Source organism: Ambystoma mexicanum, chromosome 3q (genome assembly GCF_040938575.1).
Source record: "Ambystoma mexicanum isolate Mex_15411 chromosome 3q, UKY_AmexF1_1, whole genome shotgun sequence".
NCBI lineage: Eukaryota > Metazoa > Chordata > Amphibia > Caudata > Ambystomatidae > Ambystoma > Ambystoma mexicanum.
The window spans coordinates 1,208,442,090-1,208,468,879 of record NC_090926.1 but is presented as its reverse complement, the minus strand read 5'-3'; the positions used below and the strand labels follow the sequence as shown (position 1 = coordinate 1,208,468,879).

At 47.5% G+C, this 26,790-nt stretch overlaps 1 protein-coding gene across 6 annotated transcripts in view; it reads left to right on the top strand.

Annotated features, from left to right (window-relative positions):
- The window catches only part of PDE4A (phosphodiesterase 4A), a 1,505,614-nt gene that overhangs the window by 1,405,009 nt on the left and 73,815 nt on the right, over positions 1 to 26,790 (top strand). For all 6 annotated transcript variants that reach the window (XM_069604083.1, XM_069604081.1, XM_069604086.1 and 3 more), the window contains one exon: positions 19,246 to 19,339. In XM_069604083.1, the coding sequence (XP_069460184.1) occupies positions 19,246 to 19,339 (94 nt within the window). The remainder of the gene's footprint in view (positions 1 to 19,245; positions 19,340 to 26,790) is intronic.

Below are 26,790 nucleotides of genomic sequence, written 5' to 3'. Positions count from 1 at the left end.
ATAATGCATCCATGTACACTAGGAATAATGCATCCATGCACACTAGGAATAATGCATCCATGCACACTAGGAATAATGCATCCATGCACACTAGGAAGAGTGCATCCATGCACACTAGAAAGAATGCATCCATGTACACTAGGAATAATGCATCCATGCACACTAGGAAGAGTGCATCCATGCACACTAGGAAGAGTGCATCCATGCACACTAGAAAGAATGCATCCATGTACACTAGGAATAATGCATCCATGCACACTAGGAAGAGTGCATCCATGCACACTAGAAATAATGCATCCATGTACACTAGGAATAATGCATCCATGCACACTAGGAAGAGTGCATCCATGCACACTAGAAATAATGCATCCATGTACACTAGGAATAATGCATCCATGCACACTAGGAAGAGTGCATCCATGCACACTAGAAATAGTGCATCCATGTACACTAGGAATAATGCATCCATGCACACTAGGAATAATGCATCCATGCACACTAGGAAGAGTGCATCCATGCACACTAGAAAGAATGCATCCATGTACACTAGGAATAATGCATCCATGCACACTAGGAAGAGTGCATCCATGCACACTAGAAATAATGCATCCATGTACACTAGGAATAATGCATCCATGCACACTAGGAAGAGTGCATCCATGCACACTAGAAATAATGCATCCATGTACACTAGGAATAATGCATCCATGCACACTAGGAAGAGTGCATCCATGCACACTAGAAATAATGCATCCATGTACACTAGGAATAATGCATCCATGCACACTAGGAATAATGCATCCATGCACACTAGGAAGAGTGCATCCATGCACACTAGAAAGAATGCATCCATGTACACTAGGAATAATGCATCCATGCACACTAGGAAGAGTGCATCCATGCACACTAGAAATAATGCATCCATGTACACTAGGAACAATGCATCCATGCACACTAGGAAGAGTGCATCCATGCACACTAGAAATAATGCATCCATGTACACTAGGAATAATGCATCCATGCACACTAGGAAGAGTGCATCCATGCACACTAGAAATAATGCATCCATGTACACTAGGAATAATGCATCCATGCACACTAGGAATAATGCATCCATGCACACTAGGAAGAGTGCATCCATGCACACTAGAAAGAATGCATCCATGTACACTAGGAATAATGCATCCATGCACACTAGGAAGAGTGCATCCATGCACACTAGAAATAATGCATCCATGTACACTAGGAATAATGCATCCATGCACACTAGGAAGAGTGCATCCATGCACACTAGAAATAATGCATCCATGTACACTAGGAATAATGCATCCATGCACACTAGGAAGAGTGCATCCATGCACACTAGAAATAGTGCATCCATGTACACTAGGAATAATGCATCCATGCACACTAGGAATAATGCATCCATGCACACTAGGAAGAGTGCATCCATGCACACTAGAAAGAATGCATCCATGTACACTAGGAATAATGCATCCATGCACACTAGGAAGAGTGCATCCATGCACACTAGAAATAATGCATCCATGTACACTAGGAATAATGCATCCATGCACACTAGGAAGAGTGCATCCATGCACACTAGAAATAATGCATCCATGTACACTAGGAATAATGCATCCATGCACACTAGGAAGAGTGCATCCATGCACACTAGAAATAATGCATCCATGTACACTAGGAATAATGCATCCATGCACACTAGGAAGAGTGCATCCATGCACACTAGAAATAATGCATCCATGTACACTAGGAATAATGCATCCATGCACACTAGGAAGAGTGCATCCATGCACACTAGAAATAATGCATCCATGTACACTAGGAATAATGCATCCATGCACACTAGGAAGAGTGCATCCATGCACACTAGAAATAATGCATCCATGTACACTAGGAATAATGCATCCATGCACACTAGGAAGAGTGCATCCATGCACACTAGAAATAATGCATCCATGTACACTAGGAATAATGCATCCATGCACACTAGGAAGAGTGCATCCATGCACACTAGAAATAATGCATCCATGTACACTAGGAATAATGCATCCATGCACACTAGGAAGAGTGCATCCATGCACACTAGAAATAATGCATCCATGTACACTAGGAATAATGCATCCATGCACACTAGGAAGAGTGCATCCATGCACACTAGAAATAATGCATCCATGTACACTAGGAATAATGCATCCATGCACACTAGGAAGAGTGCATCCATGCACACTAGAAATAATGCATCCATGTACACTAGGAATAATGCATCCATGCACACTAGGAAGAGTGCATCCATGCACACTAGAAATAATGCATCCATGTACACTAGGAATAGTTCACCCATGCACACTAGAAAGAATGCATCCATGTACACTAGGAATAGTTCACCCATGCACACTAGAAAGAATGCATCCATGTACACTAGGAATAATGCATCCATGCACACTAGGAAGAGTGCATCCATGCACACTAGAAAGAATGCATCCATGCACACTAGGAAGAGTGCATCCATGCACACTAGAAATAATGCATCCATGTACACTAGGAATAGTTCACCCATGCACACTAGAAAGAATGCATCCATGTACACTAGGAATAGTTCACCCATGCACACTAGAAAGAATGCATCCATGTACACTAGGAATAATGCATCCATGCACACTAGGAAGAGTGCATCCATGCACACTAGAAAGAATGCATCCATGCACACTAGAAATAATGCATCCATGCACACTAGGAAGAGTGCATCCATGCACACTAGAAATAATGCATCCATGTACACTAGGAATAGTTCACCCATGCACACTAGAAAGAATGCATCCATGTACACTAGGAATAATGCATCCATGTACACTAGAAAGAATGCATCCATGCACACTAGAAAGAATGCATCCATGCACACTAAGAATGCATCCATGCACACTAGAAATAATGCATCCATGTACACTAGGTTTAGTTCACCCATGCACACTAGAAATAATGCATCCATGTACACTAGGAATAGTTCACCCATGCACACTAGAAAGAATGCATCCATGCACACTAGGAAGAGTGCATCCATATTGTCTGGTTGACAGCTGGTGGCTGTCATTGTCCTCAGTATGAAAGGCAGTAGAGCGAGTCAATAGCATGTGTGCTCCGTTCTACCCGAGTCTCTGGACCAGAGGTTTGCAACCATAGATGATCTGGTTCACCAGGGCGTGAAGGATGTCTTTCCACCTGCTGGTCATATGCCAGGAGGGTTGCAGCCCACCGCAGAGCAGTGCCACCGATTCATATTGGCTGGTTGAGGACTCGCTGGTGGCTGTCATCGTCCACAGTATGAAAGGCAGTAGAGCGAGTTAATAGCACATGTGCTACGTTCTACCCGAGTCTCTGGACCAGAGGTCTGCAACCAATGGTTTTGTAACACAACTCCCATGCAGTGTCACCATTGACAAAGCTACCTAGCACTCCTGGAAGTTGGAGTCCAAAACATCGGGAGAGCCAAAGGTTGCGGACATCCATGAGAAGTCCTTCGTAGCTGTTTATGGCCTGCTGACACTTGCATTTTGATGATTTCAATGGGTAAAATAAACTACAAGTCCCAGAATGCAATTTACAAAACCATGACTGGCGGAATTCTCCACACATTGAACAGGGCCAATTGGCAGCCATGCCACACACGTCCCACTGTGTACAACTAGGGTTCCGGAGTGAAACAAGTTGGTAAAGGACCATGTATATTTTCGATTGCACGGTTTAATTGCGTAATCTTGAAGAACCAAGGGTGGCCTGTGGCCGGATGAATACGGCGTTGGCCGTGTGGAGCCATGAGGTCTGTGCTCTCCGCTAACCGCACCAGTGACCCTGGGCAGGTCATTTTATTTCCGGTTACTGAGTTTACCTCCATTGGTAGTGCTTACAAAAACCAAAACCCCAATATCAGGCCCTGCAACACTGCAAGTAGACTGGAGCGAGAGACAGCGGGCAGATGTTGGGAGAGGAGGTGGGACGTCTGGCGATGTGGGAAGAGAGCCAGTGAAACTGGAGATGGTGGGAGGGAGAGCGAGGTGGAGGGGGGACATGTGACGACCGAAAAAAGGTCCAAGGGTGAAAAAAGCAGGTCGTGAGAAAGAGGGATCGAGAGCTGCGGGTGCGGACTGGGTGCGTAAAACACGGGACGCTGGAAGGTCGTGGTCCGGCCCGGTGCAGCGTGCATTGTTCACGGACTCGACATTGCACATATCGGGACGATCGTGAACTGGATGAGGCCTCAGCGGTCGGGAGGGCGCGTGAACAGTGCACCAGAAGCGCGCACACACACGGGCGCTCACTCGCGGCGCCTCATTGCAACAGGAGCATCCTTCCAGTGTGCGCACCACAAGACAAGTGGCACAGGGAGCGGGACACAACCCCACGCCGGCACCCCGGACGATAGGATTGTCACGGCTCCCACAAACACAGGACCATGTGCATCCAGCAATGACAGCGGCGGGACATTGGGTACTAACGACGGCGGCACCCTGGACACCCTCCAATGCTAAGCGAAAGCATCCGGGATTTCATTAACCCCCCAGTACCAGCATCCTTCACCTCGCCCAACCTGTAAAGAGCCTCCTAGAGATTACCCACCCCACGGTGTAGGCATCCTGGATGCTGCCTACCACACAATTAAACCATCCTGGATATCGTCGAGCACAAAAAGGGAGTACTCTTGATATCAACTACTGTACAACGGTAGCATCCTGGATATTGCCCAATCGAAAATAATGGCACCCTGGACATCATCACCCAACTCGTAACAGCAGTATCCTGAACATCCCCCACTTCAGCCTGGATATCATCTCCCCCACGACAGTAACATCCTGGATACTGCTTAATTGACAACAATAGTATCCTGGACATTGCCCAACCCATAACAATATCACCCGCTCCACAATGAAGGCATTCTGGATATCACCCAACCAGTACAAATAGCGTCCTGGATGATGCTTAACCGTCAATGTTAGGATCCATGGCACCTCCCAACTAATATCAAAAGCATCCTGGATGGTGCTTAATCGTCAATGTTAGGATCCAGGGCACCTCCCAACCAATATCAAAAGCATCCTGGACGTCACTTTATCGTCAATGTTAGGATTCTGGGCATCTCCCAACCCATAACAGTAGCATCCTGGATATCCTCAACGCAACAATGATAACATATTGGACATTTCCCAACCCTTAACGATAACATCTTGGGTATCGCCTAACGGATAAAGGCAGCATCTTAAATATCCTTTAACCCACAACAGTAGCATCATGTATCTTGCCTAATAAGCTACATCCTGGACACCACCCCACCAATCGGGATAGCACCCTGCATATCTCTCGCATATCCCACACTGATGGCATCCTGGTCCCCTCGCAGCTGCGCGCCGGTAGCACGGTGTGCCCAACAGACATAGAGGTCTCTTGCAGACCACTCATGCAAGAACACTGGTCCAGAGCCACACAACCAAAGTGAAGTGCTCAAGAAGGAGCCTTCCTATTGGTCCAAGTCATTTGCCACTGAGGGACAAGAGCTGAGCCCCCTGTTGCACACCTACCCACTGCAGTCTTTGCCACCCTTCACCCCTCCTGTGGATTGTGCACCTCTTCATTGGTCCAGGCATCACAGTAGCGTCTCCGGGGTCATTCACCATGCCTGAAATACACTATCTGCGCTGTGTCTGCTGGGGATATATCAAGGTAAGGACACAGGGGGCACTATTCTGTTTAGGGGCAGCCGGGGGCTCTGGGGCAGCTGAGCAGGGGCAAAGGAGGGCTGCCGAGAAGGTAGTAACTCTGAGTGTGTAGGAGGCCCACAGTCTAGACCTGATAGTTTACAGCCACAGGGTCAGGGAGATAAATGCAAACAAAAGACAGGCATTCTGACAAGAAACCCCATAATCTGTAAGAGAACTGTAGGGCGGAGACATGGATAGATGAGTCAGCTGATGGATGAGTCACTGAATAGATGTCAAGATGGACCTGTGTCTTCACTCATGGATGGATGGATATACTGATGGAGAGATGGATGGAGGGATGGATGGATGGATGGAGGGATGGAGGGAGGGATGGATGGATGGATGGATAGATGTACATACAGAGAGACAAAGCCGGATGAAGGGGTGGGTGGATGGATGGGTCACTTCATGGATGTACAGATGAACCTGTATCCCCACTCTCGGATGGATGGATGGATGGATGGATGGATGGACGGATGGATGGACCAACTGATAGAGAGATGGATGATTTGATGGGTAGAAGTACATACAGAGGGACAGGGACGGATGAAGGGGTGGGTGGATGGATGGGTCAGTGAATTGATGTACAGATGGGCCTGTGTCCTCACTCTCCAGTGGATGGATGGATGGACTGATGGAGAGATGGGTGATTTGATGGGTAGATGTACAGACAGAGGGACAGGGATGGATAAAGGGCTGGGTGGATGGATGGATCACTGGATGGATGTACACATGGGCTTGTGTCCCCACTCTCCAGCAGGTGGATGGATGGATGGATCGATGAATGAATGAATGGATGAACTGATGGATGGATAGACTGATGGAGAGATGGGGGATTTGACAGGTAGATGTACATAGAGGGAGTCAGGGACTGATGGAGGTGTGGGTGGATGTATGGGTCACTGGATGGATGTACAGGTGGGCTTTTGTCCCCAATCTCTAGTGGATGGATAGATGGATGGATAGATAGACTGATGGAGGGATGGAAAGATGGGTGATTTGATGGGTAGATGTACAGCGAGTACAGGGACGGATGAAGAGGTGGGTGGATGGATGGGTCAGTGAATGGATGCACAGATGGGCCTGTGTCCCCACTCTCCCGTGGATGGATGGACGGATGGATGAACCAATGGAGGGATGGGGGATTTGATGGGTAGATGTACATACAGAGGGACAGGGACGGTTGGAGGCGAGGTTGGATATATATCGATGGACACGTGATGTACGTGCAGCGGGATAGGCTGATGACTGAGGATGGACGGACATGTGGATTGATATGTTGCTGAACATATGATGTACTACGTACGGACAGGCTGTTGGACGAGGACACATTGCTGCGCGGGTGGAAATATGTATCGGTGGATGGATGGGTGGGTGGATGGATGGATGGATTGATGGACAGATAAATATGAAAGGGGAGGGGGTGCTAGCCCTGCAACATTAGATCTAGGAAACACTGTAAAATAATAGGGTGCTCTAGCAATGCATGAAGGAATGTATCATCCATATGCAGCCTCAGTAACGGGGCCTTTAACCGCCCTTTAGTGCCTGCCTCCTTTGGATTGGCCTGAGCTGAAGGCATGTGTCAGTCGCTCTTGTGCTGCACCAAGGAGCCGGAAGCCATGTTAATATGTCACGTGGCATAGCTGCATACAGGCGTTGGGCTCGTTCTGTACAGAATGAGCGCTTCACCGATCGATTCACCTGTTTTTCAGAGGAGCCCCCGCCCCCCATCTGATCACCACGAGGTCAAACTGTTGTGACCCCGTGAGGTGCCCTTTCCATGTGCACTTTGTGAAGGGCACAGTTGGTAACCCTGGCATGATTCAGAGCTGGGAAATCTACATGATTTAACAGCATGGCAGGGGCTCACTAGAGGGGGGCTCTCAGCAGTCTGCAGTCAGTTGGGGTTCCCTCTGTAAGGCTGGGGGACCCCTCATCGGTCCCAGAGAGGTGCATGATGAACACGGTGCACAATCATGGGGATTTCATTATGATTTACTAAACTGTTTTTACACATGTGTTTAATTAGTTACTCACTACATGGTTCTGGCACATTTGTTGAATATTAGGTATACATTCAGTCATGAACTGTTAGTGCAGCTTATTACATATCATATGATACTGATTGTATCAGCTCTAGAAGTCTGCACATGGGCCCTCATTATGAGTTTGCCGGTACCCCACTGGTAATTTCAACGGGGTACCGGCAAACTGGCCCTACCGTCTCTGCCGCCCAATAGCACGGTACTACTGGGATATTACAGGCAGCCGAGACAGCGGTAAGTTGCCATGGAGTCCCATAGGACTCCAGGGGATGGGATTGCCTGAGGCACCGGTACCGGTATTACCGGGATATTACAGGCAGCCGAGACAGCGGTAAGTTGCCATGGAGTCCCATAGGACTCCATGGGATGGGATTGCCTGAGGCACCGGTACCGGTACTACCGGGATATTACAGGCAGCCGAGACAGCGGTAAGTTGCCATGGAGTCCCATAGGACTCCATGGGATGGGATTGCCTGAGGCACCGGTACCGGTATTACCGGGATATTACAGGCAGCCGAGACAGCAGAAAGTTGCCATGGAGTCCCATAGGACTCCATGGGATGGGATTGCCTGAGGCACCGGTACCGGTATTACTGGTGCCGGTGGTTCAGGCATTTCTTTGCCGGTAGGGGCCTGATCTACTGGCAGGTGCAGCCCGCCAGGAGATCCGCGACCCCCACTGGCAAGCTGGCAAACTTGTGTTTCGCTGGTTCTGAAAAAATGCTGGTGCCGGAATTACCTGCATTTTTTCCAGACTGGCAATGTCAAAATGAGGGCCATGATATGATATGATATGGCATATGTAACGCGCCTATACACAAGTGTTTCAAGGCGCGACGAGGCAAGGAAGGGGGACCAGGGGGAGGACAGAGACAACGATCTTACTAGGCCCAGTGACATTGAGATTGTGCAAGTGCAGGGTAGGTGGAAGGAGAAACGTGCCAGGGGAAAGGGGAGGGGGCATGTGATCAAAATAGAAACAAGAAATGCAGCGAGCAGGTGCAAGCATAAGTGCAGACAGCAGGTGTCCAAAAGTGCAGGTAGAGCAGTCGAAGCAAACAGTTGCAGCAAATTCCTGCTAACAAACAGGTGACTTTTTGACTGGCCAGGTGCATAGCTCAGGAGTAAAGCTCTGGTTGCTGACATTCGAGCAGCCATCAGAAGTTTAAATCCTGCTAAGGGCCACTTCAGCCTTTCGTCCTTCTGAGGTTGATAAAACAAATAGGGCCTCATTACACGGTATGCGGTAAGGGTTTACCGGTACCAGTAAGGGCACCGGTACCGGTAAATCATTACCGCCTTACTACGAGGTCCCTTTGCCGGACTCGACCTCAACGGCTGGTTTTAGCAGCCGTTAAGGAACGGGCCCGCAAAGGGACCTCGGTGCTAATTACGGTACCGCAATTTGCGGTACTGTAAATAGCTCCTTCCCCATTCCCATTGAGCCCTATGGGGGCAAAAATGGGAATGGGGAAGTGCCTTGGTGAATGGGGAATTGCCGCCCCCACTCACCTTGGAGTAGTGCGGTAATTCCGCCATCCACCAAGGCGGACACGGTAAAATACTGGTGGCAACCATGGCGCTAATAGCGCCGTGGTTACTGCATACCGTGTAATGAGGCCCATAGAATCAAATGGGATAATGACATCTGTTATTACAGCAGTTAGAAGCAGGAGAAATCTGGCATGAAGCACTACAGAAGAACACAATGGGGGTCATTACGAGGTAGGAGGTAACCGTGCCGCTATTAGCGGCATGGCTACCCCCTGAATGAGGAATTACCGGGACATTCCGACCTTGGAGGGCCCAGTAATTCCTCATTCAAGGAACCCAGACCCGGTACATCCCCATTCTCATTCGAGCCCCCATAGGGCTCAATGGGAATAGGGAGCATGCTAACAACGTTATTGACGGGCCCGTTGTTAGCATGCTGGGCTGCTCGCGGGTCCCGCGAGCAGACTTTGTAATAGGGCAGTAAGGGGTTAACGGCCTCGGCGCCTTTACCGCCGCTGTGAACCCCTTACCGCCTAACACGTAATGACCCCCAATATTATTATTACTAATAATATAGAAGAGTAACCCAAATGAGCTATTTGAAAGAGTGAGCACTGTTGATAGGAAAGAGTTCATATTCTGCAATTAATTTCTGGAAACATTTTATGAAAATGCACTTCCCGCTCATTCCTGTGTAGCCCGACTGCACATTTTCTTTCTGAACCTTAAAGTACAGTGCGGGAAGTAAACACTGATTTTTCATACTCTATACTTGCCAGTTAGTGTGGATATGCCTCCACAATAGAGGTATGAAGTTCTTTACAAAGAAAAATGTTAAGTGCATTTTCTTCTATCTATGCTTTAGTTTTGGCTATTAGGTGGGGCTGTAAGCACTGCCTATGAACCGAAACTAATGTTATGTGAAGTGAAGGTAAGAGAAAGATGTAATGTGAGGAGGGACACCCAGCCTGTGGAGTGAAGGTAAGAGAAAGATGTAATGTGAGGAGGGACACCCAGCCTGTGGAGTGAAGGCAGGAGAAAGATGTAATGTGAGGAGGGACACCCAGCCTGTGGAGTGAAGGCAGGAGAAAGATGTAATGTGAGGAGGGACACCCAGCCTGTGGAGTGAAGGCAAGAGAAAGATGTAATGTGAGGAGGGACACCCAGCCTGTGGAGTGAAGGCAAGAGAAAGATGTAATGTGAGGAGGGACACCCAGCCTGTGGAGTGAAGGCAAGAGAAAGATGTAATGTGAGGAGGGACACCCAGCCTGTGGAGTGAAGGCAAGAGAAAGATGTAATGTGAGGAGGGACACCCAGCCTGTGGAGTGAAGGCAAGAGAAAGATGTAATGTGAGGAGGGACACCCAGCCTGTGGAGTGAAGGCAAGAGAAAGATGTAATGTGAGGAGGGACACCCAGCCTGTGGAGTGAAGGTAAGAGAAAGATGAAGTGTGAGGAGGGACACCCAGCCTGTGGAGTGAAGGCAAGAAAAAGATGTAATGTGGGGAGGGACACCCAGCCTGTGGAGTGAAGGCAAGAGAAAGATGTAATGTGAGGAGGGACACCCAGCCTGTGGAGTGAAGGCAAGAGAAAGATGTAATGTGAGGAGGGACACCCAGCCTGTGGAGTGAAGGCAGGAGAAAGATGTAATGTGAGGAGGGACACCCAGCCTGTGGAGTGAAGGTAAGAGAAAGATGAAGTGTGAGGAGGGACACCCAGCCTGTGGATGTTTCCGTTTTCAACCCACCAATTGTCCAACCAGGGCCATATTAGTCCCAATGGCCGTTCCAGCCCACTACATGCCCCTCCCCAGCTAGCCCCCTACTCCAAACTTCCAAGACCCCGGACCTCTTTGAGATAGCTCTCTGCATTTAAGTGGATGCAAGTGTTATTTCTAATGCACGCATTGATGGAAGGTTTAAGGCACGGCCCAGAAAATGGGCACACTGACCACGCGGGGTGTGCTTCGCCACTGTCCGTCTCCCAATGCATGCCAAACTTGTAATCCTGTGTACAGAAAGGGGCCAATTCACAAAAGACCAGGAACACTTGACCCCTGCATACATTAGATGTATAATTTACACGTGAGTAAAACACACCCAAATCACCAATTCACGTGTGTTGCTCCACTTTTGTGAATTGGCACCAGAGTATCCTATGGAGAGAATTCACAAAGGTTCTGGCAAATGTAAGTTGCACTCATTTTCCCTTTTGTAGCCGGGTCTGTGGCTCAGTGGACTAATGCATCCATTAGCCTGTGTTTAGTCTCATGGTCACAGGTTCAAATCCCGGCAGGTTCCCTCAGCCTTTCATCCTTCTAAGGTCGATAAAATGAGTACCATTCAGTTGGGTAACAGTAAACATCTGTCAATAGCGCCAAGATGCCCCTCTGAGGGCTTTACAAATACACAGTTATGAATTGAGTGGATTTTGCTCATGTCTAATGTCCTGTTGTGGGAATCACTCTCCAAGTGCCTGTTTGTGCTCACCATGTATGCAGAAAATATGGGCCAATAAAGAAGAGCAAAAAAGCATTACCTAGAAGACATCACCCGAGGGCTGTGCGCTGTGCTACATCTGGATTTCAAGAATACACTGTCTTTTAAAACGTGTTACCTGTTTGGTTCATTACCTACATGGTAACCGATGAATACATGTGTTTACATCATGGCTCTGCAACGTTTGGGTCCTCATAATTGTAAACTACATCTCCCATCAGCCCTGCCAGCATAGTCAATGGTGAAAGATCATGGGAGTCGTAGTCCACGAACACAGCTGGACCAAGTCACCCAAAATAATCTTCAATTCATCAATTTCCTTGTGGAAGTGGGGACCACTGGGTAGAAAATATTTGGTGCTGCTCTCCTAGGCAGTTTTATTTACATAGTAAATCTGAATTGCCTCCCCACAGCCAATCAGCTTCATGGTGCACCAGTCGATAACTACTAGCCATTTCTCAGTGCTCCATGAAGTCGACTACTTGGCCTTGCCACAGTTCCCTGAATACAGAGTACACAGCTCTCCAGAGTCACCTGATCATTTTTACCACAGTATAATGCAAGCCGGATGTATTCCAGATTAGTATTAGTGTTATATCTTACTTGCACACATCTAGGTATGTTCAGGGTAGGAAATGGGCTGCAACAGGATGGAGAAGGGCGCCAGCAAAGTGTGTCTTGCCTGAGCCATCCAGAGGACTGGGCACTTGCTGGCCTCTTCCCAAGCTGAGCAAACACTTCAGATGACTTGACACCAGAGACTGAAAGTGGCTTGGTATAGAAGTATCCAAGACCACACATCACGTGCAGAAGCTGTTCTAATTGATATATATGTCGTGCAATATACAGTCCTTTTTTGTTAGGGTTAGTATTGTGACCAATGAAAATCACAGAGCTCAACTTCCATTACTCACTCAAAGGGTTTCTTGCTGAATCACCAGCATTGACCTATTTGTAATACAACATTGTGGGCATTTTCTTCTTCCCAAAATGCTCTTTGCTTTTATGCAAATCGGCATTCTTAGGTTCCATGAAGAGATAGGTGTTTCATGACCTGACCTTGGACCCGCCCCCTAACCCCTGCCTCACAAGGTGGGGGGCTTTCCCTGAGTATGTTTTTCCTTTTTTGCCAACCTTTTATCATTTCTCATTTTACTTACAATGTAGTTTAATAAAATACATATATTTCTATTGGCTACTGCGTATCTCATTATCGCCAATTTAATGCAACCCTTTCTCCTCATACATGCCACTGAAATATTTCTCCAAAATGAAAACAAAGACTTAACAAAAAGCATGAACACTTGCTGACATCATTCAGACCGCCTCTGACGTTAAGGCCCTGTGTATTCACTTTATTCTGTGTTATTGACCTTCACTCTTCTTGGGACTGATTAACTGAACACATTCAATCAACATAACTTTATTCGGCTAAGGGCCATGAAAGTATATACATCAACAAACATATAATACAGCACAATCCCAGCATTTTGGGGTTGTCCGTGTAAATGGTGCTGTGACGGGGTACGCCCGGTAGTCGCGCCTCCAGCTATATCCGCCAGCAGAATGGGCAAGGTTCGGGGCGTGACACACAAGGTTCACTAATGGGTTTGGAACATCCTGCCGGACCGTGTTCCCCCCAGGGGAGTAACGTTGGCATCTGTCAAGGAGGTTGCATATACACCTGTGGAGACAGCGCCCCTTGTCCGGGCACCCCCCCCTTCCTATATATGGGCACAGTTCGATCACGCCGTTTGCGTGATTCGAGGCTTTCAGAATGCCCCTTACCACTCCTGGATCACGAAATCTTAGCTCAGTAGAGTCTGAGGTATCCCCCATCTTTGTACTTCTCGTGCACTCAACGAAGTGGTTCCCATTCACAAAGGGTTCGTAACCAATGCAGGCTTTTGTTGTGGGGCTCTTCCCTTGGTTCTGGGCGATTTAGGAGGGGTTTGGAGGCTCCACGCAGAAGAATTTACCTCGTTGCCAGAATCGTGTTATATTTGGTCAGTGGGTATCGTAGGTCCTGAGGTACCTTCCTAGTGGGAACTTCACAGTACAGGGGTCTCTTTGGGGCAGAGTCCGGTAGCAGTTGGTTGCGGGACGGCCCCTCCCTCCCATGGGCTTACTCCTGGGTCTTTACCAGAGTGATGTTCAGTACGGCGGGCAGAGAATCCTGGATAGGGTCTGGGTGAGAGGGGAGGGGATTCGGATCAGAACCCTTGGGCTTACCACATTCATCTACGCTCTGTGCAGCCGATACTCCCCTCACTGCTGCTTCTTTACCAAAGACTTCAGTGATGGACAGGAGCAAATTCTTTATCTGGGACAGTTCGGACAAAACCAGTCGCCCTCCTTTATCCGCTCTGCTGTAGGGATACCCACTGGAGTTGCAGGTGGCCTGAGCATGCCAGTCGTTATGGAGGCACTATTGGGCCGTGGGTCAGGTACCAGGGCTCCCTCCTTCTCTACAAACATGTGGGCATAGCGTGGAGTTGCTAGCTCACCCAACTCCGCCTTTTGTTATAGTAAGTCCCCCCGTCCTTTTGGTTTCATAGGGCATGGACTCTCTCCCTGTTTTGATATCGATGCAGGGATTTCAAAATCCTCAGTCTGACCAGATCCAATAGTTGGACAAGCGACCAGTCGGGCTAAAGCGGGGAAGCTAGTGGTGCAGGGGGGGGCTTGTCCAAGGGTTCTGTTGGTGCTGTAGGAGCTGAGTATTAGAAAGAATGTCAGCAGGCCTCAACACCTCCATAGAGCCTAAGCAGTCTGCACCTGGCCGGGCAGCTAGGGTGCACAATTGGGGCTGGGGAGCTGGCGCAGCCGTTGTCATGCCAGATAACTTAAGACCCCCGTGCTCCCCACTCCCCGGGCCTCTCAGGAACTGTCAAATTTCACTGATCTGCATATGAGCATTGCCAAAGGTGTTTGAGGCATAGGCAATATTAGAGATGTTAAATAAAAAGAACATTAATACAATTTTATAGCACTTAGAAGCCTGAGGAATCTGGCATGAAGCGGTGTGGCAATGCCAACAGTTTGAGATTTTGTGTAGGCATGGGAAAGTCACTTGCCAGACACAGCTGTAATGGTATTAAATGACTGTAGATGGTTCCATGCGCAAAATGAGCAAGTACCTGGGCATCTAATAGCAGTGCTTGGCAAATGCCTAACATATATACACAAGTCAAAACTGTTCACTTTGCCAATGCTTGTTTTTACCATGATTTCAATGAAGGACATACAAAGTGAAGCTGAAGGCAGACCTGGTAGTACATTTATATTACATCAGTAGCATATTTACAACTCCAATTAAGTCATTAACTCTGAGAAGGCTGCTTTGAACAAACACTGGCAGGCACTTTGAATGCAAAGCCTGATGGTACGGCTTGATTAAAGCGAGATCAAAGAGATTCCAGGAGGATGCGTTTTAGGCGCGGAGGGACAGGGAGTGGGTAGGAATGGCCATAGAGATTAGCATGTCAATGGGCATTCAATGTGTGGGTAAATAACCAAACAACACCTACAAGCTGTGTGTCCATCCTCATGACAGCTTGTGCTTTTAGTTGGTGCTAAAGCGCCACATAATAGCCCAAATTAATAATGTGGCCAGTCACCAGAAGCATGTCTTGCTTTTGGGCTTAACCTTGTTTATTATTTGGACCACTATTTTGTAGAGCTCTAGACTATCTCCTGAGTGGGGGAGGGGTGCTATACAACATTCACTGTTTTAATAGAAAATCCATATCTTGAGCCTTGATTCTCTGATTTTCATACAATTTCAGCAACACATTTCAGTGCATCATGAATTACAACGCATTACAAATCACATCATCTTTTATATCCTGTGATATATATTATGGTCTGGAAAATGGAAATGAAGTAGCTGAGAGTGCCTGCCCAGTTAGGGCATCATGTACTGAACATGTCTGAATTAGTTGACCTTGGTTTATAACTATTATGTCCTTGTCTATTGGCAGGATTTATCAACTTGGTTAAAATTAATCATCCCCAGGATTTGTCACAGAGCCTCTGTTTACAGAGACCTTCTTGACAATACCTATTGATGATAAACAGTTCCTTTATGCTCGCAAGTTACAGACGGGGCACAGTTTGTTGACCAATGCAGATGTTGGTGTAATGCATTCTTCCCAACATGTTTCACACTATGGGACACAGTATTGTGGCAGAAAACAGATGAGGCATCAGCATGTTTTCCAGGTTTTGTCTTGCATGTTTTTTCTTGGAATGGTCTTTCGAAGGATGCCTTGTTCAAATACTTCAACCTTTTGTCTGCAAGAAGCTTTTAATACCCTTGTCGGTCATCACATTAACCACTTGCCAAAGATCTGGCCATCTGCATCCTTGACAAGCCCCTGTGCTGCCAAGGCTGTGGACGGCCACGTCAGTGAAGATAAACTGTAGTTGTGGCCCAAGACCACGCAATGGGATTGCACTGAAGAGGCCACCTTAGGCTAGACCAGGGAGTGACTTTAACTCCCAGCCCAGCTGACACTGCTGTTGTCCGAGCTCCCATCTGTTAGCAATGGCATTGTCTTCCACCACCCAGACTACATGTGGACACCCCTATGACATTCTTCAATACCTAAGAACTTAGTAATAACAATATATGATGACCATTTGAGCTTCCATTCACAGTAGTGCATACGTCCTCTCTCCGATCCTCTTTTTACTGAAAATATAAGACTTTAATGTTCCATGAAAAGTGGTTTTGCATCAGCTATGTTATTTTCAGGGTCCAATGTCATAGCATCATGGAGACAAACAAGGAGTACATTAAAATCAACCTAGAAATATGAAAGATTTTATTATACGTTGCACCTGACGCAAAAATATCCGCATCCCTGCCCATTCCTTTGTTGGATATTATCAACCAAAAGCCCAATAGGTGCAGAATTAACAGGGCTGTCCCGCCTGCCCGCAATGGCCTGTGACTGCCCTCCTCCTTCCTATTCCATCACCTTAGCAGGCCTCCCACAGGCAATTCTGTATTTTTTGCAATCACTTGTTTTGACTGCTTCCCTTTAACTCTCTATTATCCACTCGTTATTGTGAACTCATTGTTGTGGGCCTTCCGTTCTGAACCCATCCAGGATCCCCTCTGCCCTCACTTAGCAGAAGCAAGTGATGGGCCTGACATTAAAACAAGGTTGCCATTGGCTGTGTACATGTGTGGCTAACAGGCCTTTCTAGACTATGAGGAGGCTCCCTCGGTTGAACGGTTGGATTGGAGGCTTTGTAAACTGGACACAAGCTACGGCCACTGCCCCATGAGGAACTTGCCGGTGACTGTCAAGCTAACCAATGAGGTATTGCTCTCCTGGATACTGGCCAATAAACGCATAGTTTGACTTTATGGCGAAGCCTATACATAGAATAATCGTGCCCTAAAATAAACAGCGCAATGCTGAATTGGGGAAGCTGGGTGGACAGGAGTGTAGTAGCGATGTGCTGTCTGGAGGCTCAGAAGTCTTGTTTTGTGGACTCTGCAAACTAGTGTTGCACAATAGCCGCAAGGAGAGACCCGTCTAGGAATGAGGTCGAGCAAATTCATGGATAAGCCAGATTTGAGCAAGGCTTTTAGTTATCCATCGGGCGGGTGGAGGGTGCCACTTTTTGGAGATTGCTGCTTGAGGATGACAGGCTGGGAAAGGCTTGGGTTGGACTGGGCTGGAGATGCTTTCATTTCCCCTACCCAACTGGAAGGCATTGGGCTCTGCCATGGCTTGTAGCAGCCTAGGCCTGGCCTTGTGGCTAACACATCAGAAGGGCCTTTAGTCACCCTTTTTGTACACCAGTTGGGATGCAGAAGCTGGAGCTGCCGGATACCAAAGCCTGTTGGGGTTATCAGAAGGAGAGGCGCAGTTTGGGTCGTGCGTTGTGGGGCTGGGCAAGCACCTTGGACCTTTGGTCTGATGTGCTCCACAGGATGAATCTGGTAGTTGATGGTGAGAGACTCTAGGCTGGCCCTCATTCCGGCGACTGGTGGTCCTCTAGCCCATGATGAGGTGCAACCTTGGAGATATGGAGCGCTGCTTGTAGCAAAGAAGCCGATATTAAGGATATGGACGACCAGGTAGAAATAGAATGTGGACTATTAGGCCTTACTCGTATACATTGTATTTGGGTATAAGAAGCGTATGTTTGAACAATCTGATCAAAGTATCATTTACATAGATATGTTTTCCTTACTTAATTATCACTATACATAGGGGAGCACTGATCCGATTCAACTGTTGGTTCCGAGCCAGCTTCAGTGTTGGATCACCGCTTACCCCAGCCTCGGCAGCTTACTGTGTGTCTGAGCTGCTCTTTCGCATCCTGTGTTGTTTGTGTCCTGTGTTGTTGTCCTCTGGTGGTCATCTTTGTCCGATGCACTGAAATGTCTTTGTAGTCCTTTCTTCACCCCGGGTGGTTTACTTACTGTGGCACGGGATAGTATATGGGGCGATTGTTGGGGTGCACAGTAACTGTTTTGAGGGTGGAAGTGGGGGAGGGAGGTATCAGAGATGTCTTACGGGTTAATAAGCTTGTTTTGTACCTATTGATCAATGTAGCGTTTGTCGGGTGACGGGATTTGCTTCTCCTGAATAGAGTTCCATGGAAAATGATGTATGCACAAGGTCTGGGAGCCCCTCTACGGAGAACTAACATGGCCAGATAACCTGTTCACTGGGAAGGTGCCCACTCAGGAGGGTCTTCAACCACATTTTTGCTCACTGTACCCTTCACAGAGGAGAAATATCCATTTGCATATCAGTCTGGTCCCACCCACTTGGGCAGCCCAGCACCGAAATGCTATGGCAATTCTCCTCTGAACAAGAGCACCAGCAGCAACCCCAGGCACGTGTTTCGGCCTAGTCGGGCCTCCTCAGTAAATTGGAGCTGTGCCTCCCTAAGCACAGTGAGCAAGGGGTGCACGTCTGGATTACCCTTGGTAACATAAGGTGAAACCCCAAATCCCTAAACGTATGTGCAAAATGTTGGGGAGCCCCTTTCCCCAGAACAAACACGGCCAATTAACCTGTTCACTGGATATGCTGTAGGAGGGTCTACAGCCACGTTTTAGCTCACTGTACCTGTTTCTGTTTGCAAAATTATAAATGTTTGGGAGGAGGGGAGACGAATCTATGTATTGAGTGTCCATCGTGCCTCACTCTGCTGAGCGAGCACTCATTTGAAATCTCCTTTGAGCTCTGTATAAGCATGGTTCTGTAGCACTGTACCCCTCAGTCTGCTCCAGAAGTGGGTGTGCGGTGAAGGATGTTTCATGGATGGAGGTTTAGGGTCCGGTGAGAAACTTGAGGTCCTTTTTGTGGTCAAGCTGTGTGGATGTGTCTGTGACAATACTGCGTAAACCACAAGCCGAATCCCGAGCGCTCACCACTTGCTCCTTTCTCTCCCCTCCACAGTTCAAGAGGATGTTGAACCGTGAATTGACTCACCTCTCGGAAATGAGCCGTTCTGGGAACCAGGTCTCTGAATATATTTCCAGCACGTTTTTAGGTGAGTGTGGCGTGGGCAGGGGGTTGGTACGTGTGATCTTCCTCCTTTCTGACATATGGGCAAGTTATCTACGACAGGGTCCAATTCAGGCTAATTTGCTCAGGTGGGGGGCAGATGGGCGCTGCTTTCAAGGGCATGTACTCCAAATACTTGCTGTAAAGCAAAGAGGGGTGGGTCCAATGCGGGATGGCTGGAGCAGCTACAAGTACAGGTGAAAATACAAATTATTCACACATTCTTCTATTCCAGTGTCAAACGCAAAGTGGGTCTTTCCCAAAAGCAGTGAGCGTTCTTGCAAGTTACGGGGGCTGGGCCATGGGTTCACCACCGCACGGCAATAGTGGGTTATCAAGACTGCGAGCGGCCTTTCACAGTCGCATGTAGCCCTTGTTACTAGCACAATGGCAGGCCGTCAATCAAGAGGTATGTGGACATTGGCAAGCATTTAAAAGCAAGGAACTTCAAATTGGTGCCATGCAAGAAGGGGGTGGGGAGGGATGGATGGATGGATGGATGGATGGATGGATGGATGGATGGATGGATGGATGGATGGATGGATGGATGGATGGATGGATGGATGGATGGATGGATGGATGGATGGATGGATGGATGGATGGATGGATGGATGGATGGATGGATGGATGGATGGATGGATGGATGGATGGATGGATGGATGGATGGATGGATGGATGGATGGATGGATGGATGGATGGATGGATGGATGGATGGATGGATGGATGGATGGATGGATGGATGGGTTTGTGGGTGGACGGATGGATGGATGGATGGACGGGTTTGTGGGTGGACGGATGGATGGATGGGAGATTGGACGGGTGGATGGACGGATGGATGGGTGATTGGACGGGTGGACGGATGGACGGATGGATGGATGGGTGATTGGACGGGTGGGTGGGTGGATGGATGGGTGATTGGACGGGTGGGTGATTGGATGAATAGATGGCTGTGCGGATAGATGAATGAATAGATGGCTGTGCGGATGGATGAATGAATAGATGGCTGTGCGGATGGATGGATGGATGAATGAATAGATGGCTGTGCGGATGGATGGATGAATGAATAGATTGTTGTGAATATGGATGGATGAATAGATGGGTGTGCGGATGGATGAATTAATGGATGGGTGGATAAAAGATGGCTGTGTGGATGGATGAATTAATGGATGGATGGATGGATGAATAGATGGCTGTGCAGATGGATGGATGGATGATTGATGAATGGATGGATGGATGAATAGATGGCTGTGCGTATCAATGAATGAATAGATGGTTGTGCATATTGATGGATGAATAGACGGCTGTGCGGATGGATGGATGAATTAATAGATGGTTGTGCATATGGATGGATTAATAGATGGGTGTGCGGATGGATGAATTAATGGATGGGTGGATAATAGAGGGCTGTGTGAATGGATGGATGGATGAATAGATGGCTGTGCAGATGGATGAATGAATGGATGGGTGGACGAATGGCTGTGTGTGGCTGAATGGATGGATGGATGAATAGATGGCTGTGCGGATCAATGAATGAATATATGGCTGTGCATATTGATAGATGAATAGATGGGTGTGCGAATGGATGAATTAATGGATGGGTGGATAATAGATGGCTGTGTGGATGGATGGGTGGATAATAGATGGCTGTGTGGATGGATGAATAGATGGCTGTGCGGATCAATGAATGAATAGATAGTTGTGCATATTGATGGATGAATAGACGGCGAGCGGATGGATGTATGGATGAATTAATAGATGGTTGTGCATATGGATGGATTAATAGATGGGTGTGCGGATGGATGAATTAATGGATGGGTGGATAATAGAGGGCTGTGTGGATGGATGGATGGATGGATGAATAGATGGCTGTGCAGATGGATGAATGAATGGATGGGTGGATGAATAGATGGCTGTGTGGCTGGATGGATGAATAGATGGCTGTGCGGATCAATGAATGAATATATGGCTGTGCATATTGATAGATGAATAGATGGGTGTGCGGATAATGGATGAATGAATAGATGGCTGTGCAGATGGATGAATTAATGGATGGGTGGATGAACAGATGGCTGTGTGGCTGAATAGATGGATGGATGAATAGATGGCTGTGCGGATCAATGAATGAATATATGGCTGTGCACATTGATGGATGAATAGATGGGTGTGCGGATGGATGAATTAATGGAAGGGTGGATAATAGATGGCTGTGTGGATGGATGGATGGATGAATAGATGGCTGTGCGGATCAATGAATGGATAGTTGTGCATATTGATGGATGAATAGACGGCGAGCGGATGGATGGATCGGTGAATTAATAGATGGTTGTGCATATGGATGGATTAATAGATGGGTGGATAATAGAGGGCTGCGTGGATGGATGAATAGATGGCTGTGCAGATGGATGAATGAATGGATGGGTGGATGAATAGATGGCTGTGTGGCTGGATGGATGGATGAATAGATGGCTGTGCGGATCAATGAATGAATATATGGCTGTGCATATTGATGGATGAATAGATGGGTGTGCGGATAATGGATGAATGAATAGATGGCTGTGCAGATGGATTAATTAATGGATGGGTGGATAATAGATGGCTCTGTGGATGGATGGATGGATGGATAGATGGTTGGATGAATGGATGGTTGGATGGATGGATGAATAGATAGCTGTGTGGATCAATGAATGAATAGATGGTTGTGGATATTGATGGATGAATAGATGGCTGTGCGGATCATGAATGAATGAATAGATGGTTGTTCATATGGATGGATTAATAGATGGGTGTGCGGATGGATGAATTAATGGATGGGTGGATAATAGAGGGCTGTGTGGATGGATGGATGTTTGGATGGATGAATGGATGAATGGATGGATGGATGAATAGATGGCTGTGTGGATGGATGGATGGATGGATGGATGGATGGATGGATGGATGTTTGGATGTTTGGATGGATGGATGAATAGATGGCTGTGCAGATGGATGGATGGATGGCTATGCAGATGGATGGAGGCTGGATGGATGGATGGATGGATGGATGAATTAATGGATGGGTGGATAATAGAGGGCTGTGTGGATGGATGGATGGATGAATGGATGGCTGTGCGGATGAATGAATAGATGGCTGTGCATATTGATGGATGAATAGATGGCTGTGCGGATGGATGAATGAATGATGGATAGATGGCTGTGTGGATGGATGGACGGATGGATGGATGAATAGATGGCTGTGCCGATGGATGCAAGAATGATTGGATGGATAGATAGATGGTTATGCGGATGGATGGATGAGTATAGACACTAAGAGACGAATGGATATACAGGTAGAAGAGAATAGATGTATGCATATAGGGGAGTGTGGAAAGCCACCCACTTCTTTCCCAGGAGAACCAGTGTTTAGGAGGTCCTGCTCCAGCTACTGGGGCCGCTCTGGCCTCTCGCTCCAGTTCTGACTGCAGAAGCTCCCCCTGGAGATGCGGGTCCTACTGCAGCACCTCCTGGGAAGCTGCGGGGGGGGGGGTTGGGGGGCCCTGTTCCGTCCTTCTTAAAAGCAGGAGGTCTGTTGAGGTGTGAAGTCGTGACTTTTTAGGGGGTGGCTAGTGAGTCAGGACTGCATGACGCCCCCCTGGTGCTCCAGCTCTTTTGGTTGAAGGCTGCTCCACTCGCCGCCCCCCCCCCCCCCCGCCACCCTGTGCCTGGTGTCAAAGCAGACGCCAAGTGGATATGATATCCCCCTGCTATATATGTAATTACTCGGGAGGGACTACCCCCTACTCTCGTGAGCCTGCATCCTCTTACACGAGGGGGGGTCATTGCTTGGGGTGAGAGGGCCCAGCTTCCCTGGAGCCGCAGCTGTACCTCATTAGTTACAGGGAATATCTTTAGTGGCAACATCACCAGCCCCTGGGGGCCCAAACATGTGATGGCATTGCCTTAAGTGGGATGAAATAAGGGGCAGGATCCCTTCCTAGGGGTGTGGCGTGAGTGTGCTGGTGCCTCCTAAGTAATACACGTTCAGTATTTGGTTAAGCATCATGATATGAATGGTAAGAACCTTGTGCCAGAGACATGTTGCCAACATGGCAGGAGCTGTGGAGGTGACATTAGGTAGGCAGCCAGCAACTACACAGGAAGTGACATCACATGTCCTTTGGCCTTGATGACATCACAGGAAGTGACCTCGGTGAAGAAAAAACGGACAATATTTATTTATATATTCATTAGTACAATATAGTTTTATAAAAACCCTTTGTAGAATCTAAAATCCAATCACAATATAAAATCATCACAAAGGAAAGTAGTAAAACCTTCATGAGCACAAAATATTAATAAGAAAATGCGTCAAATAAAAATGATTCTAAAATTCAGGTAATTAATTTAAAAGGTGATCTCAAGAGTATTATAAAAGCAGGATAATTAAAAAGATCTGTAGTAAAATCAGCAAAATTATCAATAGTATTTCTTCAAAATGCAAAATAAATGTCAATCCCCTCCCCCCCCCCACCTTTAAGTCAACTGATAAATGCAATTAATATTTCCCCCTCGATCTATAAACCGTAATAGTATCCCAGTATCCATCGCTAATAGCACTCGCTAATGACGGCAGTAAGAACTCGACGGGGCAAGTCGTCCCGGGCCAGGTTAGGGCCACGCGTCTTTATATATTAAATACGCACACACGAGTGCGGGGAGACAAAGCGATTCAGTCTGCATGGTTAACTGTCATTTTAACAAACTAAAAAATAAAGAACGCATTTTTAACGTACCCAAATAATGAGAAAAATAAATAAATTGGGGGCGTCCCCCACAAGCCCTTGTTTCCCCAGGAGATTTAACCCCTTAGCCCAGCCCCACTTATATATATATTTTTTAAAATCAGTATTTCGTTGCAGTTATTCGTTATAATTTCCTTCTTTACTTGCTAGTTCTGAATGCGTGATTTTTCTTAAAGCAGGTTTTAGACCATGATGTTTTCTGTTCGTCATAAACTCCGTACCTTTCACTGAAAAATTAAAATCTAGGAAATGGCTTGTGGTTGGAATGGAACCCAAGTTTCCCATCATGGCGCCCCTTCTGAGGACCACACATTTTTTAACTGGCATTGACAGTGCCGCTTTGACCTGGGGTGGCAGAGGCACCGCCATGTTTGAAATTCAACATCAAGTCCCAGAACATTTCCAGGGTCGGAGAGGGTGAGGAGGGCATGTGGGGGTCAGGGAGGCCTTTAATTGGTCCCATCACTGCCACACGAAATAACATGTGACAGAGACACGTCGGGAAAGACAAAGACGAAAAACATGTATATGTTTGCTGTACTCCACGCAAATCCAGAGCTTCAGCAAATTGACTAGTGGGGGAGGGGCAGAGACAATTCAACATACTGGGCCTCATTCCGAGTATGGAGGTAATCATGGCGCTATTAGCCCCATTACTACCCCCAATACCGGCACCAAGTCCGCCCTGGTTCAATGGGGACTTACCGGTCTATTCCGACCTTTGTGGGACCGGTAAGTCCCCATTGAAAAAGCCATTCCCCATTCCCATTTGAGCCTCCTTAGGGCTCAATGGGAAGGCACTAATGACGGTACTGCAAATTGCATTACCGTCATTAGCTCTAATGTCCCTCAACGGGTCCCTTCCTTAACGCCTGGTAAAACCAGGCATTAAGGAACGGACCCGCTAAGGGAACTCGGAATAGGGCGCAAAGGGATTACCGGCACTGGTGTCCTTACCGGTGCCCGGTATCCCTTTGCGCCCAACTCGTAATGAGGCCCATTATGTTTAAACCTGGATTAAAACGTACATAGGCAACCGGAAGACAGGAATGGGCGGAACTTTGAAAACCTTTCCAGAGTCCATAGTTTCCAGTGCACTGTTAGATAGCGGTGAAACACTTCCAATAGGACAGTGTGGTGAGTGGAGCGGGCACCTCGTCGCAAGCTTGAATGCTCAGTAGCGGCCAGGTGGCATGCGCCAGCAGTAGCCGCCAAGAACCCGTCAGTGAAATATAGTGGAGTGCTAGAGGGAACTTTGGCCTACATCTCCCATCGATTGGTTATGATCCCATGAGTAATCATGCCTGAAAAAAAGTGTCCTCTGACTTGGTGGGATTTGTATAGGTTTGCAGCTCTGGGACCCAGGAGGACCTGGCTCACTTAAAGCCATGTGAAAAGGCATCCTAGGGTACTGCTAGGGAAGTGGTATTCAAACCTTTTTATACTGAGCCCCCCCTCAAGTAAAAAATATGGTTTCCACCCCCCGCCTCAATCTCTTTTTAAAGAACCGTGCGCCCCCCTGGACATCTTTTCGGCCCACCTAGCAGCCCCGCAGTTTGGAGACCACTCCTATGTTAATCTGCGGGTGCCACCTTCTGTCCTTACCCAGTGGAACTGGCTTTCCATCCAGTACTGTTTTCTGGGACTGTAACGGGATGACCCAAGTATTCCCTTTCTCTGAAACGTTTTACCACTCTCTAATTACTGACACTCCCCACACCTGCCCTGAGTGCATTACACCTGTCAAGTAGTTCCCTGCTTTTGCCACATCTGCACCCACTCCCTGCATTGTCCAAACTCCCCACAAATAACTTTGTGTTCCTGGTTTCAAAAGAAAGGTCCATCTTTAAATCGCAAGGAAAGATGTTTCTATTTCCTCTACACAAGTTCAAGGGTCGTGACATCACGTCCAGTTTCTCAACCAATTCTAGCACTTTCCCTGTTAGTACCATACCGGAGGGAAGGAAGCCCTTCTCCTCACATGTAATTTAAAGGTACCTAGGAATGAACTCAGATCTTGTCTTTCCTGGAGTCAGTGGCTCTCAGGCCTGTGCAGATCCCTCGCCACCAAAATATTTCCTATTATGCGTTATATCCAGAGCAGGGGTCTGCAACCTTTGGCTCCTCTTATGATACCCATCATTTCCTATGCTGGCTAGTGCTGATGGGAGTTGTAGTCCAAAACATGTAGAGAGCCGGTGGTTGCAGAGCCATCATCTAGAGCGAAAGAGGAGATACTGTATCGATTACGAGTAGAGGTTTGATAGAGTGTGCAAGGGAAAAAAAGGAGAAGGCAATCTCTGTTGATCCCCTTCATTTACTATGCTGGCTAGGACTGATGGGAGTTGTAGTCCAAAACATGTAGAGAGCCGGTGGTTGCAGAGCCATTATCTAGAGCGAAAGAGGAGAGACTGTATCGATTACGAGTAGAGGTTTGATAGAGTGTGCAAGGGAAAAAGGAGAAGGCAATCTCTGTTGATCCCCTTCATTTACTATGCTGGCTAGGACTGATGGGAGTTGTAGTCAAAAACATCTAGAGAGCCAAAGGTTGACCTAGAGCAAAAGAGGAGAGACTGTATTGATTGTGAGTAGAAGTTTCATAGAGCGTGCGATCTCCTGAGAGACGACTACAGTGAGAGAAGAATCATATAAGGGGCGCCAG